Source organism: Argopecten irradians, chromosome 5 (genome assembly GCF_041381155.1).
Source record: "Argopecten irradians isolate NY chromosome 5, Ai_NY, whole genome shotgun sequence".
In the NCBI taxonomy this organism is placed as follows: Eukaryota; Metazoa; Mollusca; class Bivalvia; order Pectinida; family Pectinidae; genus Argopecten; species Argopecten irradians.
In genome coordinates, this window is record NC_091138.1 from 13,657,413 (window position 1) to 13,672,959 (window position 15,547).

Consider the following 15,547-nt stretch of genomic DNA (forward strand, 5'->3'; position numbering starts at 1 on the left):
TTTAAAGAGGGTATATTCTTAATGTTCCATGTATGTAGATGGATCATAGGGAGTAATAATGTTGATTTGAATGGAAATGAATGTCTCCTAAAAGTAAAACTTAATACTATTATCACATTGCCTTCCTGCCATATTGAACCTTGCTATCTTGGTTTTAATGTTTCGGATGTATCTTGCTCTACAAAACATTGTAATGAACACATGTTTTCACTAAGTAATCACACCTGATAGTGTCAATTAGCCTCTAGGAAAAATCCTAAAATTAGCACTTAATTTAAAAGTGATGGAGTGAGATTTGTGTCAGGCCAAACTCCCACCACACACTACTCACATCTGTTGGTCAAGGTCACTGCCTCATTGTCAGATACAGTGTAAATACTATGGCAGCCAGGTGATATTCTAGTTGGTGTTTTAATAAAGATTTCAATAACAAGGATTGTTCACATAGTCTTTTCTATTATAAGTGAATAATTGAATAAACATTGTCCTTTTCATGTTTTGGTGTCTATCTGTAATGCTTTATTGTCATCGTGTTACATCTTCTGCTACCATTATTTGTATATTTTGTAATGTTTTATGTCCATGTGTTGTGTTTTAATGTTCTTATGTTGTGTTTTAATGTTCTTATGTTGTGTTTTCTTGTCCTTGTGTTGCATAGTTTTTGCAATTATGTTCATTTTTGTTGTCTATATATCAATGTTTTTTGTGTGTACATTTATAGTGTTATGTTTTGCTGTCCTAGTGTTGTAGTTTGTTGACCCTTTGTTATATCTTGTTGTGTAAAGAACAGACTTTCAATTTCTAGTTATAATGACATCCAGGTCTCAAACCAAACATAAAATTGATTCTGTGATATATGACAATATTGGGTAATTATCAAATTTTAAACCTGATCGAAGGTACCTTATCTAATAAAGCCATTAGTTATAACCTAATCAGGGAAGTGTCTAGCTATTACTGTTCTAGACTCTGCCAATACATACAACCCAGCTGTACGGGAGACAGAAATAGGTCAAGAGAATATTCCTACCTCAGGAAATCTGAACCATCTCAAAAACTTTTAGTGGACATCATTAACATTGCCACACAAAAAAACGAAATTGTGTACATCTGTTTATCTCTGTTTCCAGATGTTCTCAGCATTACAAGACAGTAGTAAGGAAATGGTTCTTTATAAATCGGTGGCCATGCTCTAATGGGAACCTTAACCATGTGTCTTACCTAGCTCTCCTTCTAACTCTGTCAAGTTTCCCATCCAACTATGTCACCCAACAGCCCTAGTTTCCAACAAAAACTAGTGTATGTTTCCTTTCAACAGACAACACTTTAATTCTTCTATATCTTCAACTTTTCCTCCCAAGTGTATACCCTTTACAGCCCCAAATTTCTATCTTCCAACGCTGCAACCCCCCCCCCTCTAAATCAGCAAGAAATTGTTCTTAAACTTGACCTAAAAAATAGTCCCTAATTTCCCATTCTGTTCCCTAAAACTCACAGAAATTTCTCCCAACTACCATGACCCAGAACTAGTCTGTAGACATATACTTGTAAACATAGAAATTATCATGTGGTAGTGCTGAGTGAAATAAAATAAAAATCTAATGAAGATCATCAGTTTCATCACTAAACAGTGACTTTCACCATGGAGCAGTAACTGTCTGTATTTCATTCTTGTTGTCTGTTTTTAGCACATGTCTACTGACTTTAATGCAGTAAGTGCTGAGTTATTTCTGTAGATGGTGGGATGGCTTATGTTTTGCACCTGAAATTTATATGTGGGGATATTTTACTGTTAGCAGTTTGATTATAGATAGGTAAAAGTACATGCGTTGAATGACAAGATCACATCATATTAATGTTGAAGATTATAAGAGTCGGAGGTCTTCTGCAGGTATTCCCGATTTGTCAGCAGTATCATCCAATCAGAATATACTTACATAAATACATCCAGCGCTCGCTTTAATAAAAACAATGATTAATTGTAACGAAACTATTACTTTAAAGAAGTAAAAGTGCACGTAAGAAAGTGTTGAAATCTAGTGTGTAGGCGCTAGGAACATGACAAACATCCCTGTGTGTATGAGGCAGTGCCAGCAGCCGAGGCATTTGACCAGGTGATAGACAGTACCCATTAAACCTGCTCACCAACTGCTGCCTAGGCAGGATAATACCCCTGGGTGACTGCCAAATTCCTGCCTCTATACCGCTCTATAGTGACTCAAGGACTCCCAAATAATTAATACTGCATGAAGTAGAAAAAACACCAGCAGCGTTTTCACTTAAGATAGATTGCCCTCTATTTTGTATTTAACGGCAAAAAAAAAAAATATAAAAAAATTGTGTACACTGTTGTTGATCTCTTTTAATTTGCTGAGGTGTGCTTTCTGTTGTCACCTTCCAATGTAGAACAAATATTTGTTTAGCAGTGAGAGAGCTACAGAAGATTAGAGCATGCTGCCAGAGATAGCAGAGATCTTCCATCGGGTATCCTCTACCACATGTGGTAATACACACTGCCTCAGCAGGTCAACTCTGTAACACCAACAACCTATATAACATTTGTCCTATTTTATGGCAATTCTAAATTCCAATTTCACATGATTAATTATCTTAAAATTACTGGGTAAATGAGATTGAAGTGTAGATTCTACTTTTGAAATTATCCAACTTATATCAGATGACTTGTCGATCCTCAATCAATGGATGAAATGCTGCTATTTTGAATGGATAGAAAAGAGATTATTGAGATAGGTTAATTGATGAAAGAATATGCTGCATTGTTAAACTAAATGAGAAAATATGAAAGGTCAATGGTAAAACAAGTGTTTGTAAGAGGTTAATACCAAATCTTCATACGACATTGGAACAGGACGACATGGGACGTGGATAGGACAGGATGGCTATGTGTAATAGTCTATGCCCTTTCCCATGGTGGGACTGGGAAAGGTCACCGCAAATAAGTTAAAAAACTTGCCTCCCCAATAAATAGATAGAAAAGGTATGAAGCTATGTCAGATTGATGGTAAGAGTATGTCATCATGGGGAACAAACAGTAAATGTCCCATCACTAGGGAGCGTGGGCACACAGAAAACTTCTCCTCACATCTGTTAACTAACCATAAAGACGACTGGTGGGTAATAAAATTATGGCAAGGTACCTGTAAACATCTAACCATCATCTATACCACCATAACTGTTACAGTACAGCACTACATTCCGTTTTTACAGACTAAAATCAAGGGTTGTTTGTTCGTACAACCTACAAATATCTACCCCTTGACCCGAAAGGGTACACAATGGACTTTCTACTAGGCTAATGGAAATAAAAGAATCCAATCCTAGTTGACCAGGCCTGGACACTTAGATCTGGGAAGATAGAAAGGATCACCTTGCCGACCACACAAGTTTACATTGAGGTCTTAAATTTGTTACCATAGTAAAACTCTTTATACACTTGAATTGGCATCCAAGAATGTTTAATCATAATTTGCAGTTGTTGTAAAAAAGGCATTTATTTTTGTACCATCGTATATCAAGTATAATACATATTTAGCTAATGGTATGAAGTAGAGAATGAGATCCTCGTTTATAGTGAATGTATCCTCAGAGATGGAAGTAGAATACAACAAATCTCACGTTATAATTAAACAGATCAAGGTATGGTAATTAGTCAGATATAACGACTTCTCCAAAGAAACAATTTGAACAAGATCAGCCTGCAAATCACTAAACTGTAGCCATAAAACAGCTGATCTTAATTCACAGAAAAAAACTTGAGACATTCTTAGAATTCAGAAAATCTGCATTTAATGTTGTTCTAACGATCAAAGATGTTGAGTGTAGCATTAATTGATAGTTATATAGACACTTGTACAAAAATCAGCGAAAGTAAATTGAACTTCCACAAAACAGAGTGTTCAGATAGTTTCGGAAGCTGGGTCCTTGTGTAGATAATGTACAGATGAATTGGAAGCCATGTGTATCTTTGATGTTTAGTTGTGGACTGAGTGTTATTGTATGTATCTATCAATGCCTACTCCTTGTTACGTAAGCTATTGGGTATTAATTGTTTGTATGTTCAAGGTTAAAGTGACTGATCCTGAACCTACGTGTGTGTATAGAAATGCCCATAACACTTAAGGTTATTATCTATAGCAGACATGCATAGAACTTCAATAAATCAGATTTTTTGATATTCTAGGGGTAGAAAGTAGGGATACAATTTTTTGGTCAATGGCATTCATCAATTACATCAGATAGAGCTAGGGTGAACATCATACGTATATTGACACAAATATGTTCTATTTACAGGACTCATACCAGCATACCAGACACCTCTACAGGATCTGTTTGTGTGTTTTATGGTCAACGTTTATTTTGTTTTGAAGTCCTTATAGCAACCAGGGTCATTACAGGATGTTTTTAGGTTTAAGAAGAGGAGGTGAGCTGGAGTACCCTGGGAAAAGCCATTGACCTACAGTTAGTACCTGGCAACTACCCCATATGGGTTTCAAACTCGAAGCCAAGAAATTGGGGCTCATGGTAATATGTTGCAACACTTTTAATCATTTGGCCACCATAGCTCAAAGGACTCAAGTGTCTACATGAGTCAGTATATATAGGTTGTGTCCTGCTATAGGGAAAATTTGTAGGATCTATCTTTAGGTATGTGCCTACTAAAGCTATCCTAAGGACTTGTCTGCCTACATGGGCCTGTCTATGGGACTAATCTGCCCAAAGGGACCAGCTTTCTGATGATAAGCAGCAGGCCGAGCAGCCTCTGTAACAGACACACCTGTTATGTAATATGGTGGGCACCAGTGATGTGAGATAATGTAAACAACTCGGAGAATAACAACCAAGGATATGTATAACACAAACACATTGTAGGTCATGGTTAAAATATTCCAAAGAAATCTTCAAACATGCTGTTTGGCAAGGTCAAGGTCATTGTGAAATTGGTAAGGTGTCAAGATTCTCAAGGTATACAAGGTATAGTTTGCAAGGTCAAGGTCATTAAATTCTTTGAGCAGGTACTCAATGAAAGAGCAATTCAACTATGTAAAGTCAATAGCAAAATGTAAAGGTACACAAGGTTCTCAAGGTGTAATTAACAAATTCAAGGTCACTATGAAATATTTTAAGATAAGTAAGGACTGTGCTTCAATTGTAACTAATTATGTCAAAACAAGGTCACATTGAAAATATGTCTGAGCAACATCTTCAGATAAGCATTAGTCATATCGGAATTCTGTCTTGCTCCATTAGAACAACACTTGTCTCATCATCAGGTAATCATTGGGGACAAGGTAGGTATTCTGTAGGTAAATAGATCCTAATCATGGTCAAGTAGGCCATTAACAACTCCATAAAGTCAGCATTGTTTTGTCACTGGTACTAGTGTACTAGAACAGGCTGGTCCATAAGTAACAACTTATATAAGCTTTTCCACATCTCTCTCTGCACAACATCTGGCAATTCCATCACTACTACCAACTTCAACATTCAAGTCCAAGTTGGCAACCTATAAGCACCTCCAAACTACATCAAAATGAAAACGAGTGTGGATTTCTGTAACACCTGGAGTACAGCCAATCCCAGACCTTGACAAGAATATTATACATTCACATTGTTTGGAATTAAAATTGATCATCAGCTGGGTGAATACCGACCTAAATAAGATCCACAGCCCATTATTTGTTCACAGCCAACTAACAGTTTTATCCTTAGTTTATTGTATATTAAATAACATGGGGGATGTGCTGCCTGTGCTGAACGTGGCTGCTTCTGACATAACGATAGCCGAAACAGTAATGCAGCAATATTTACTGCATACAATGTTATAAACATTGAACGTATAAATCACACTGCACAGCTTTTACCAATCTCAGCATTTCAATTTCTTCCAGTATAAAAGTGCACAGTCCCCTTACAATCTCAATACCGTAAATTTATACCATTCTAATGAATATTTGAAGAATTTCAACACAAACACGTATGCTGCATGCATATATTTTAAGTCCCATAAAACAACTGTGATTTCTATTTGTACAAATTAAAGCCTGCATTCCTCTGGAGCAACAATGCGGTACAAACAGACAATTTTTATTTGAGTACGCTGGGTGCAGAAGCAGTTTGATGTAATCGCCGAGCTCTGTCGTACATACTTGAAAGAAACGCTGAAATTGTCAGTAGCAAAAATTATAACCAGCTACACTGCTTTACCAGACACATGTGTCACAGATTACACTGGGTGAACTTTAATCGACTTCCCATTACTTTTGACAAATGTCTGTGCGGTATCTGGGACAAGTGGTTATGTTTCACATTTTCCCTTATTACAACTTTTTATACCTCTAATAGTGTACAAATGCAACTAAGCAGGTGTATGGAGATTGATTTCTGACCTCATCGAGTTGCATAATACATGTCTTACAGATTCAATATTAAGAACAGAAAAGTGAGTTGGGAGGGAGGATAGAAGGGTACTCCACTTCAATATGCTGGCATTTTACTTTTTAGTGCTTTCTGCATAAAATTGATCCCTCTTCTGAACCCATCAACACATTTTAAAAGATGTCTTTGTTATCATTTAAGCATACAAGTTTTGAACATCATATGGTATACTGAAGTTAAAGTACATTTCTAATAGCCGTATCTGCTTTTCCACGTTCAGACAATCACTGTGTCAATATCCCATTTAGGATCCTCACAACTCTTGGAAGCTATGCCAACACCAACACCAGTAACATCATAGCAGATAACATTCAAGCATTTCGATGACAGGGACGGGAGGTAGAGCACCACTGTGTTATAGAGGCTTGTAATGGATGGAGACACTTACCTTAGCCCGTTCTAGATGTTTTCTCTGTTCAGCAAATGCAGGTGGTGTTTTCAGAGCTGGCAAATACATAGAGATGGAGAAGGTGATTATTGAGATAACACCTTCCAGAAACATATGAAAAACACCAATCATGTACATTATACACAACAAGACTACAAAACTTAAATGTTATAACAATAGAATATCTAACCAACAATGAATTAATCTGACATCAAAAACAATGAGTAAGAGGTGTACAATCAACTTGCTTTCGTTCCCTTATGTGTATAACTTGTACAAACTGAACAGAAATGACTGATAAAGGATCTTTTTGTTTAATGATTAAAATTTAGGATATGGCTGATTTTGTAAGGGAGGCTGAGTAGTCATAGAGCCCCACCCTGATGATGTCATACAGGGAGGGTTCATTACTTGCACACAGGGGAGGGCTCAGTACTTACGAGGATATATGCCCTGTTCCACTAGTTCTGTCACAGACCTTCTCATCATCAGCTTTCGCTTCAGAGCTGTAAAAAAAACGGGCGAAATAAACATAACAAACTGAGAAATATCATCACATTTGGGTATTATACTGAAACATAAGATAGATCAACATTCAATTTTAATCATTTGTGGAGTAAAAGCAAGATTAATGTTAAAATTAGATCTGCAGATCAAAATTAAACAATACTTGATGTAATTTGTAATTGAGGACTTTGAATATTTTTCATTTTATTTTTCTTGACTTGAAAATTATTTTCCATCAAAACTAGAGACGGTTGTGATTAGATTTTGAAATTCAGGCTATCAGCAGACGACACTTACATTCCTTATTTTTGTCCATGCTCTGCTGTAGGGACATCTCCTCCAGCATCGCCTCGGGGCTGATGGGTGGCTGTTCTGAGGGTGTGTCCGAGGAATTGTCCCCGCCCCCCTGGGGACTATCTCCCCCAGCGGCTGCGGCAGCTGCCTTGGCCTTCTCCTCCTCCATTCGACAGTCCTTACAGTAGAACTTGTGTATGTACTGGATGGCCTCCTGGTCTAGGTGTGTCCCTCCCCCATACAGGGGGGCCCAGGCTGAGCCACTGTTGGAGTCTGTAACACACAAAACATATACCTTTGATAGTCACTGCTAATATCTATAGTATCATAAATGTCGTATGACACAGTAATTGTTCAGGTCCCTGTATATTGTGTACACACTATACTTCAATCAGCTGTTGGTTCGACACAGCTTCCTATGACATTCACATCTGAACCAAAAAAAGAAATTTTAGTGTTTTGTCAATATTATTGTCTATTTCATACTCATCACCAACTCTTACATTGTTGTCAATTAGATCAGCACAGGCTCCTGTATTTTTGTCATCTTGATCAACACAGGCTCTTGTAATGTTATCAATTTAATCAATACCTGATACATTCCTCTATATTGTTGACAATTAATCTACACAGGCTCCTGTAAAGTTATAAATTTATCTAAATATGTCCTTATATTGTTGTCAATATAGATCAACATAGGCCCCTATTCTATTGTCAATTTGATCAATACATATCCCTGTTTTACAATTCCACACATTGTACTTTCATCCTTATCAGTTACCAAAGATCCATACACATCAACCTTCTACTACAATCAACAATCTGTAGCTCGCCTAACATTCCTGTGATATTTTTGCATTGTGGTCGTTTCTAGAAAGCATGACTAATATGTAACCATGTAAAAGCATTGATGAACCTAGGAAAACCTTATCTGTTGTGAAGATTGCTAAATTACAAATGTGGTTTTTTTCACACCTTTTACAAAATGCAATAAGCCGGCATTCTAAATGCAGTGTAAGGATACATTTGAAAATAAAAGTTTATCGTGAAGGTATCGGTATCGTGAAGCAACCTTCACAGATAAAGCATTAGGACATAAATCAATCAGCCGAATCAGACATAGAAGAAATGATAGAAAGTTTATTTACTCCAAAGGGGATTGGCACTTTCTCTGAACCCCGAGGGAAGGTTAAAGATGATAAAAAGACATAGTTTATCATCATGCCAGCTGAGTGTTATCATTTTGATCATCGGCACCCAGGCTCTCCTACACAACATTGCCCCAAAACATAAGCATATCTTAATGTGAATATACACTGATAGCACCAAGGTTCTATTGAAAATCGGCTATAGTAATGAAATTGAAGTCTAAACTCTGTTATAGCAACAAAATAAAATGTCATAGCAACCAAGTTCAACCTTATATACCCTGTCATAGCTACAGTATAAAATCAAAACTATAAAATTCATAAGGTTTAAGTCAAAAGCCTGTCACACCAACCAGGTCAAAAAGAAACTCGGTAATATCAACCAAGTTCAAATAAAACATCTGGGCAAAGCAAATTGTACCATACACTTAAAGTGATCAGGTTCTGAACATATTTTGGTGATGAAAGTAGTGAATTATTTAAATGATAATTGCTGTCACTGCTAGGTTGGTAAGATGGTATCAAAATCTTGTTTTTTGTTTTACTACATTTTATGTTTGGACCAGCATCAATTATAAACAGGACACTGATAATGTTGATACAGTTTTCTAATGGACAACCCAAACTGTCATGTTGCCCAATGTCTTTCCCTTGTCCTCACATTTTCAAAGTTTCAATTACAGCTTCCGTATATTCATGTTTTTGAAGTGTTTTTTACTTCAAGAATACTTCAAACGTACAGAAAAATCTAAGTTTTGATAACTGCTTTAGGAATCATTGCAATCAAAAACATGTCTACCAGGTAATTATTTAATATTCTGGATCTAAACAGCCATACTCTATATCAAAACATTACTATATGTCGAATTCACACAGCCGTGAAAACTATCTCCAAATTTGAAGGGGTTTAAACAAGACCATAACAGTGACACATGCCTACAGAAATCAAGCTGTGATCATGTGCACTAATTAGCTGGAAATGAAGGGGCCTTTGTAAAGGTCATGTGATCTGTCAGGGCTATCTGGCATGTCATGTGATACAGGTCTCCTGGGAAACATTATGGCAGGGTGCCCTACCTGATGTAACATGTGCTCTCGACTTACACCTCAATATACCACACACAATAACTACATCATTATCCCTCTTCTCATACTCTTCAAATAGCAGTTTGTCCAAAACTATTTTTCCATTATTAGAATTCATTTCTCAGCTAGAATTTAGCTAAGTGAAAAATGATTGGTAAATTGCCAATTTGGTAGGACCTCGTAAAACATTATTTTTAAATGAAAACTGATTGATGTGTGCAATTGTAATCAAAAACAATACCTCACAATCTCAATAAGAGACATTTTTTAACGCCTCAGAGCTCGAGAAATCAATTTAATTGCTGAGAGATTGTACATTTGGACATAAAAATGTCAGGAATGATATTTTGAAAACATTATACACAGCGTAAACACAAGCGAAAATCTCCAATATGATTTTCTGTTGATGGGGTCACATGTTCCTTTGTTGCTGAAGGCACTGACCAGAGGCATAAGGAAGTTGGCCTCTTGAGCTAGTGTATAGTCTATGTACTATTGCCCAGCACCCATACAACATATGGTGCCTATCTCCCATACTTTGTTTAAAACTCATCTCACTCTGATGTTAAAACAAAACTGGGGCTATCCAAACATGAGGGAGTATTTATTTTGTCATACTTTCTCAATTTCCTGCTCCTGTACCAAGAAGACCCGCTTAGTTTTTTAAAGTCCTGTAGAAAGTAATTATGAAATTTTGATGCATTTCTGATTCATTTCAGACAGAATCTGCCTGAATACAGTACAAAGAGTTAGGAAATCTGATGTTCTTGATGTGTCTTTATATTTCTTACATATTGATGAATCTCATGTTTTTACTGCTCCATCAGTTCCACTCTCTCTTGGGGCACCAGACGACCTTCACATCTGATAGGTCGTAAGAAGTACTTCTGAGACAATACCTACATAACTAGAGTACCCATATTGTCTTGCCATTCATATTTCTATGGAGATCTTTGGCAGGCCACGGAAAAAACTACACAGTGTACAATATAGTGTTATGTGGCTATGTAATTTACCTAGGCGGGCACATCAATTACTGCAGGCTACCTACATGTTTTGTCAGATGGCGATGATGATGGAATGACCTAAATCAGGATCCCAGACCCCATAGCACTTAGATGTCCAGAAATATCATTATTAATACTTGGCACAAGATAGACAACATTTAATGAAATAAATGCTTTGAAGATTTTTTTTTCATGAATGTTTAGTGTCCATTGTTAAGTCCAATTCTGAAACTTTATTTTTTAACTACGATTGAAACCTCAATATACAAATGAAACTCTCACAAAGAACAACTAATTGATAGGAAAGTCTGACGGTGACAATCTGAACATATTCATGTTTTGCACGACAAAAACACACAAAATTTGAAATCTCAAACCTTCCACATTCACATTACAACTCTAGATCTATTGCTTGTATAAAGTCACCAGAAGAGTTGTGGGATCATGATCAGCTAATGGCATAACAAGCGATTAAAACACTTACCCCTTATAGGCTGTTATGACACATTTCTACAACATGGTAAAATTCATAGTTAATTTTCACCATTTGTGACACCACTGTACCAGAACAATGGTGTAGCTTCCTTTCCTCTGCTTGTTGTTTGGTACTCAAAGTCATAGGTAAGACATTCAGTAAGTGCTATTGTCGTATTTCTACTACTGTGTACTCATAGAAAACCAATGAGTAATCATGTTTTTCTGTTATTTTGCCAGAATAATGACAGAATATTTCCAGGAATGCATGTTTGGAAAGAGGAAATCTTAGTTAAAGCATTCTGTCAACAACATCATGATGTAGGAAATACTTATTGGGAAACTAAGTTTTTATACAGATATTTTTTTTTAAATTGACACTTAAACAAACTGATATCAACTATTCTGGGCGATTTCATTATTTCATTCTTAATTATTTCTCATAACTTACTAGGTAATTCTTGACATATAACTTTAGATAATAAGGCATTACTGCATAAATATTTTTGCTTGAGTCATTTGTGATGTGTATACTGTAATCAACTGTAATTAAACAGATCTAAGTACCTCACGGATAAATGAATAGATTATTCAGGCTTATACATAAAGCAAGAAGTATTCTATAAAAAAGATCATTTTTAATTGTCATATACTCCAAGAAATATAACATATCTTAGGAGTGACAATTCAAGTTAGTAGTGGTTCCCAACAGCTTATACTTCAAAGCTTAATCCAAACCAAGATCTGTAGTCCAAGAGTTCTAATGACAAAGATCTGTTTCTGTGATCCAATCAGCTGCTAGTGAGTAATCAAACATATCTAAGATGATGATAAAAACAGATTTGACAAGAGTTAGGGAGTGGGGATCACAAAGGCAAACAGGGATGTTCACATGGCAACCTGACCGCAAAATGTCCATGTGGGGACCAAAATGGCAGCTGTGGATGTTGACAAGGCAACCTGACCACAAACTTCCCGATCCTCCAGGAGAGTTTCACAGTCAGGCACCCAAACATCAGACTAATACGTCACACATGTCACTGCCTTTTATCCATGAAATTGTTTACTATTTTCGTAAACATCTAACTGCTGGGGAATTCTGTAAGCAATCATGAGTAATGATTGGAGTAAAGTTCTTTGAACTCTATCATTCTAGATCAAAAACTAAAAGTAAACATCAAAAATCTGATTATCTTATCAAATACAGAGGAAAATAAATTCTTTAGAACTAATTTCTCCATCAAATTTTGTTTTAAGGCAAATTTTCAATTTTCTTTCCATTATGTACCTATTTGTTTACAATAGCTACAATTTGGAATTCATTACTTTATTATTGCATGATATATATAACTCACATCTGTTACCATGGAATTCAAACAAAAAATTAATAAATGACTTTGTTCCAAATTATGCTTTTAATGAAATTCTCTGGCACATTTAGCCAATAATTAGAAAAAGAATCCGGCATTGATGTGCTAGATATGGAGAATTCAGTCAGGTTTCTACGAGACATGTAGCTGTTTGCAAGAGTGACATAAAAGATTTCTCTGATGGGCTTTAGGTTGGTGCTCTGATAAGGCAAGCTATCTTACATCAGATATATTCCCAAACAGGATACACTTTAAAATCAGCACCAACACTTCATAGAAATCCTACCTAGCTATTTTTGTTTCAAATTCCTCGAAAAAAAAAAAAGAAGACATAATCTAAAACTACACAAAGAATTTCTATATTTCCCTCTGTATCCATTATGGCCTCTTTCTCAACATTGTAAAGCTAGCTGGAACTTGCACATATTTACATTATAGAGGCCAATATCTTGGTTTTTGATTTAATACTGTTTTATAAATACAGTGTGTCTGTTTGAAAGTGTTATCAATTGAACTGCACAACATATTTATGTCCCAGCTGGTTTCAGATATACCACTAAACCCCATACAGATCCTGTGTTTTTTGGAGTCAGAGGTGTGGTAATGCAGATTACTAAAAGCACATATCAAAATATTGAAGGCTGTTAAATATGAACACACAATTTCTAAAACCTTCTAAACAAAAAGCTGGCTTTTATAAAGCTAGTTGATATAAACAAAATATTTTGGTTTAAAGATAAAATTTTCTAATAAAAGTTTTACAACTTCACTCTCTTATTGTTTGAAAGTATGAATAAAATCGGAATTTACTTTGACTGCATACAGATAATAGCACCTAAGATAACAAAATGTAACAACTGAATACAAGATAAGGTTCTTTTAGAAAAAAGACTTGACTATATTAAACAGACTGCTTATTTCCCATGGTATCAATATGATACCATTAACTATTTTTCCTGCACTGATAGCAAAAAACCTTACAAATCAGATTAAAACAAATAAAGGTATACATGTTTAGGAAATCATAATTATCCACAAGTCACGGATTGGGAGGACTTCAAATTCCAGCTCACATATCTTTATAGGTAAGTTTTAATCAGTTTTCTTCCATTCCCTTCCCTTATCAAAATTGAACACACAAAAAAAGTTGAAAACAAGCCATTAGAATTTGGACAGATCCGTTTTTGGCGAACATTTCTTGGCAGTGTTTGGTAGATGTACTGGATATATATTATAACAGTCAGTAAAATAAATTTGAAGTTGTCATAAACAATATTTTCACTGAGATGCTTTAACAAGAAGCCATGACTAAACCTTTTGAAGTGTCTCTGTCTATACCATATATGAATTTGACACTTATCAGAACTAAACTTTGGTTGAAATTGAATTTTCTCCCTCAATGCAAACTCGGCTATAAAACTTGAATCAGGAAACGTATAAATAGATCTAAAATAGCATCACTAAATTGTCTAAATGTTAAAAGTTTTCATCCTATTGCAGACTTTCTAAATGACTTTCATAGGAGTATCAGAATACGCCATATGAGAAAGGTAATCTCATGTTTCATGTTAAATTATAAGTTAACAAATTTAACGAGAATATGATTTGATGTACTGGGATTAATTGGAATAAATGTCTATGTATGATAAAGCCGATTAATTCTGATGCCATCTATGATAGGAGTCGAAGCAGACGGCTCCTTACTAGCTTCCACAACTCTGTCCAGGCTAATTATAAATGGCTGCCCCAGAACATACTGACGTATAACAAGCCATTTTATTATTTTTTGCTTGAAAAATGTCCCAACAAATCTGCTATAATTAGTAACATATTGGTGCGTATGTTTCGGATGAATGAAAACGTAGGAGATAGAGAGAGATTGTGGCCTGACTCATCCTCACCAGAATGTGTTGCTGCCTATTACCACTAAGGAAAATACCAGGCCAATGTGTAAAACATGTGGTATGCTATCATTGCACTATAAGGCTTGGCTGGATTTATATAGTTCTTATAGTCTCTTATGTGTATATACTTCTTATCCCTTATAGTTTCTAATTATCTAATGCTGTCCCTTATAGTCTATTATGTGATACATGTTACCTCACAGCTCACTAAGGAGATCGTCTGGACCTCCACCTTAACTACTATCATCACCCATAATCTATTCTGTCATTCCATAATTCTGCTATCATCCCTAATCCCCCACAAAACCTGTTTCATCAACATGACATGCAGAAGTGGGTCAATAAAAATAACACCCTCTTTCCTTCCCCTCTCTGTCTCGGCTGGATACTGGTGTATCTGAGATATTTTGCCAGGCTGTTTTTTCACAGCTCAGCTGCCGAACTAGCTTCAGAAGATTTTTTTAGCATTGACCAATTTACTGGTATAAATATTTTAATATCATCTGCAGTTTTGGATCTACATTAACCTTGGAAGTGGTGATATCCCAAAGTAATGGTAGAATATGCACAACAAAGTTGTAGACAGCTTATCACTCTCCTTTATAGATATCAAATGTGTTGAAATTCTGAACTTTCACCTTTTGACCTCGATTGAGGAATCCATTCATCTTTAATATGGTACAATATTTCGTAAACATCTTTTCTGATTTCTGTAGATCTGCAATACAATTTTACTTTTTCTGAAATTGAATAATAATAATACAGTTTATATATGAACTAAATTTGAGGAGACTTTTGAGTATGTGAATTATCTTATATGAAGGGATACGGTTCCAACGTCAAGATACTTACATACATCTACTGATGGTACATTTATCACTGAGACTATAAAATAATAATAAGATATTGGCTG

The 15,547-nt window shown here is 35.6% G+C and overlaps 1 protein-coding gene across 7 annotated transcripts in view; it reads right to left on the reverse strand.

Annotated features, from left to right (window-relative positions):
- Window positions 1–15,547, reverse strand: part of LOC138322925 (myocardin-related transcription factor B-like) — a 95,624-nt gene that overhangs the window by 22,947 nt on the left and 57,130 nt on the right. For 6 of the 7 annotated variants that reach the window (XM_069267160.1, XM_069267163.1, XM_069267161.1 and 3 more), the window contains 3 exons: window positions 7,649–7,918; window positions 7,285–7,350; window positions 6,845–6,900 (listed from right to left, as the gene is read on the reverse strand). In XM_069267160.1, coding sequence (XP_069123261.1) covers window positions 6,845–6,900; window positions 7,285–7,350; window positions 7,649–7,814 — 288 coding nt within the window. In that variant the 5' untranslated portion in view covers window positions 7,815–7,918. Of the gene's footprint in view, window positions 1–6,844; window positions 6,901–7,284; window positions 7,351–7,648; window positions 7,919–11,370; window positions 11,496–15,547 lie in introns of those variants that run through there. The other variant, XM_069267164.1, reaches the window with a different exon arrangement.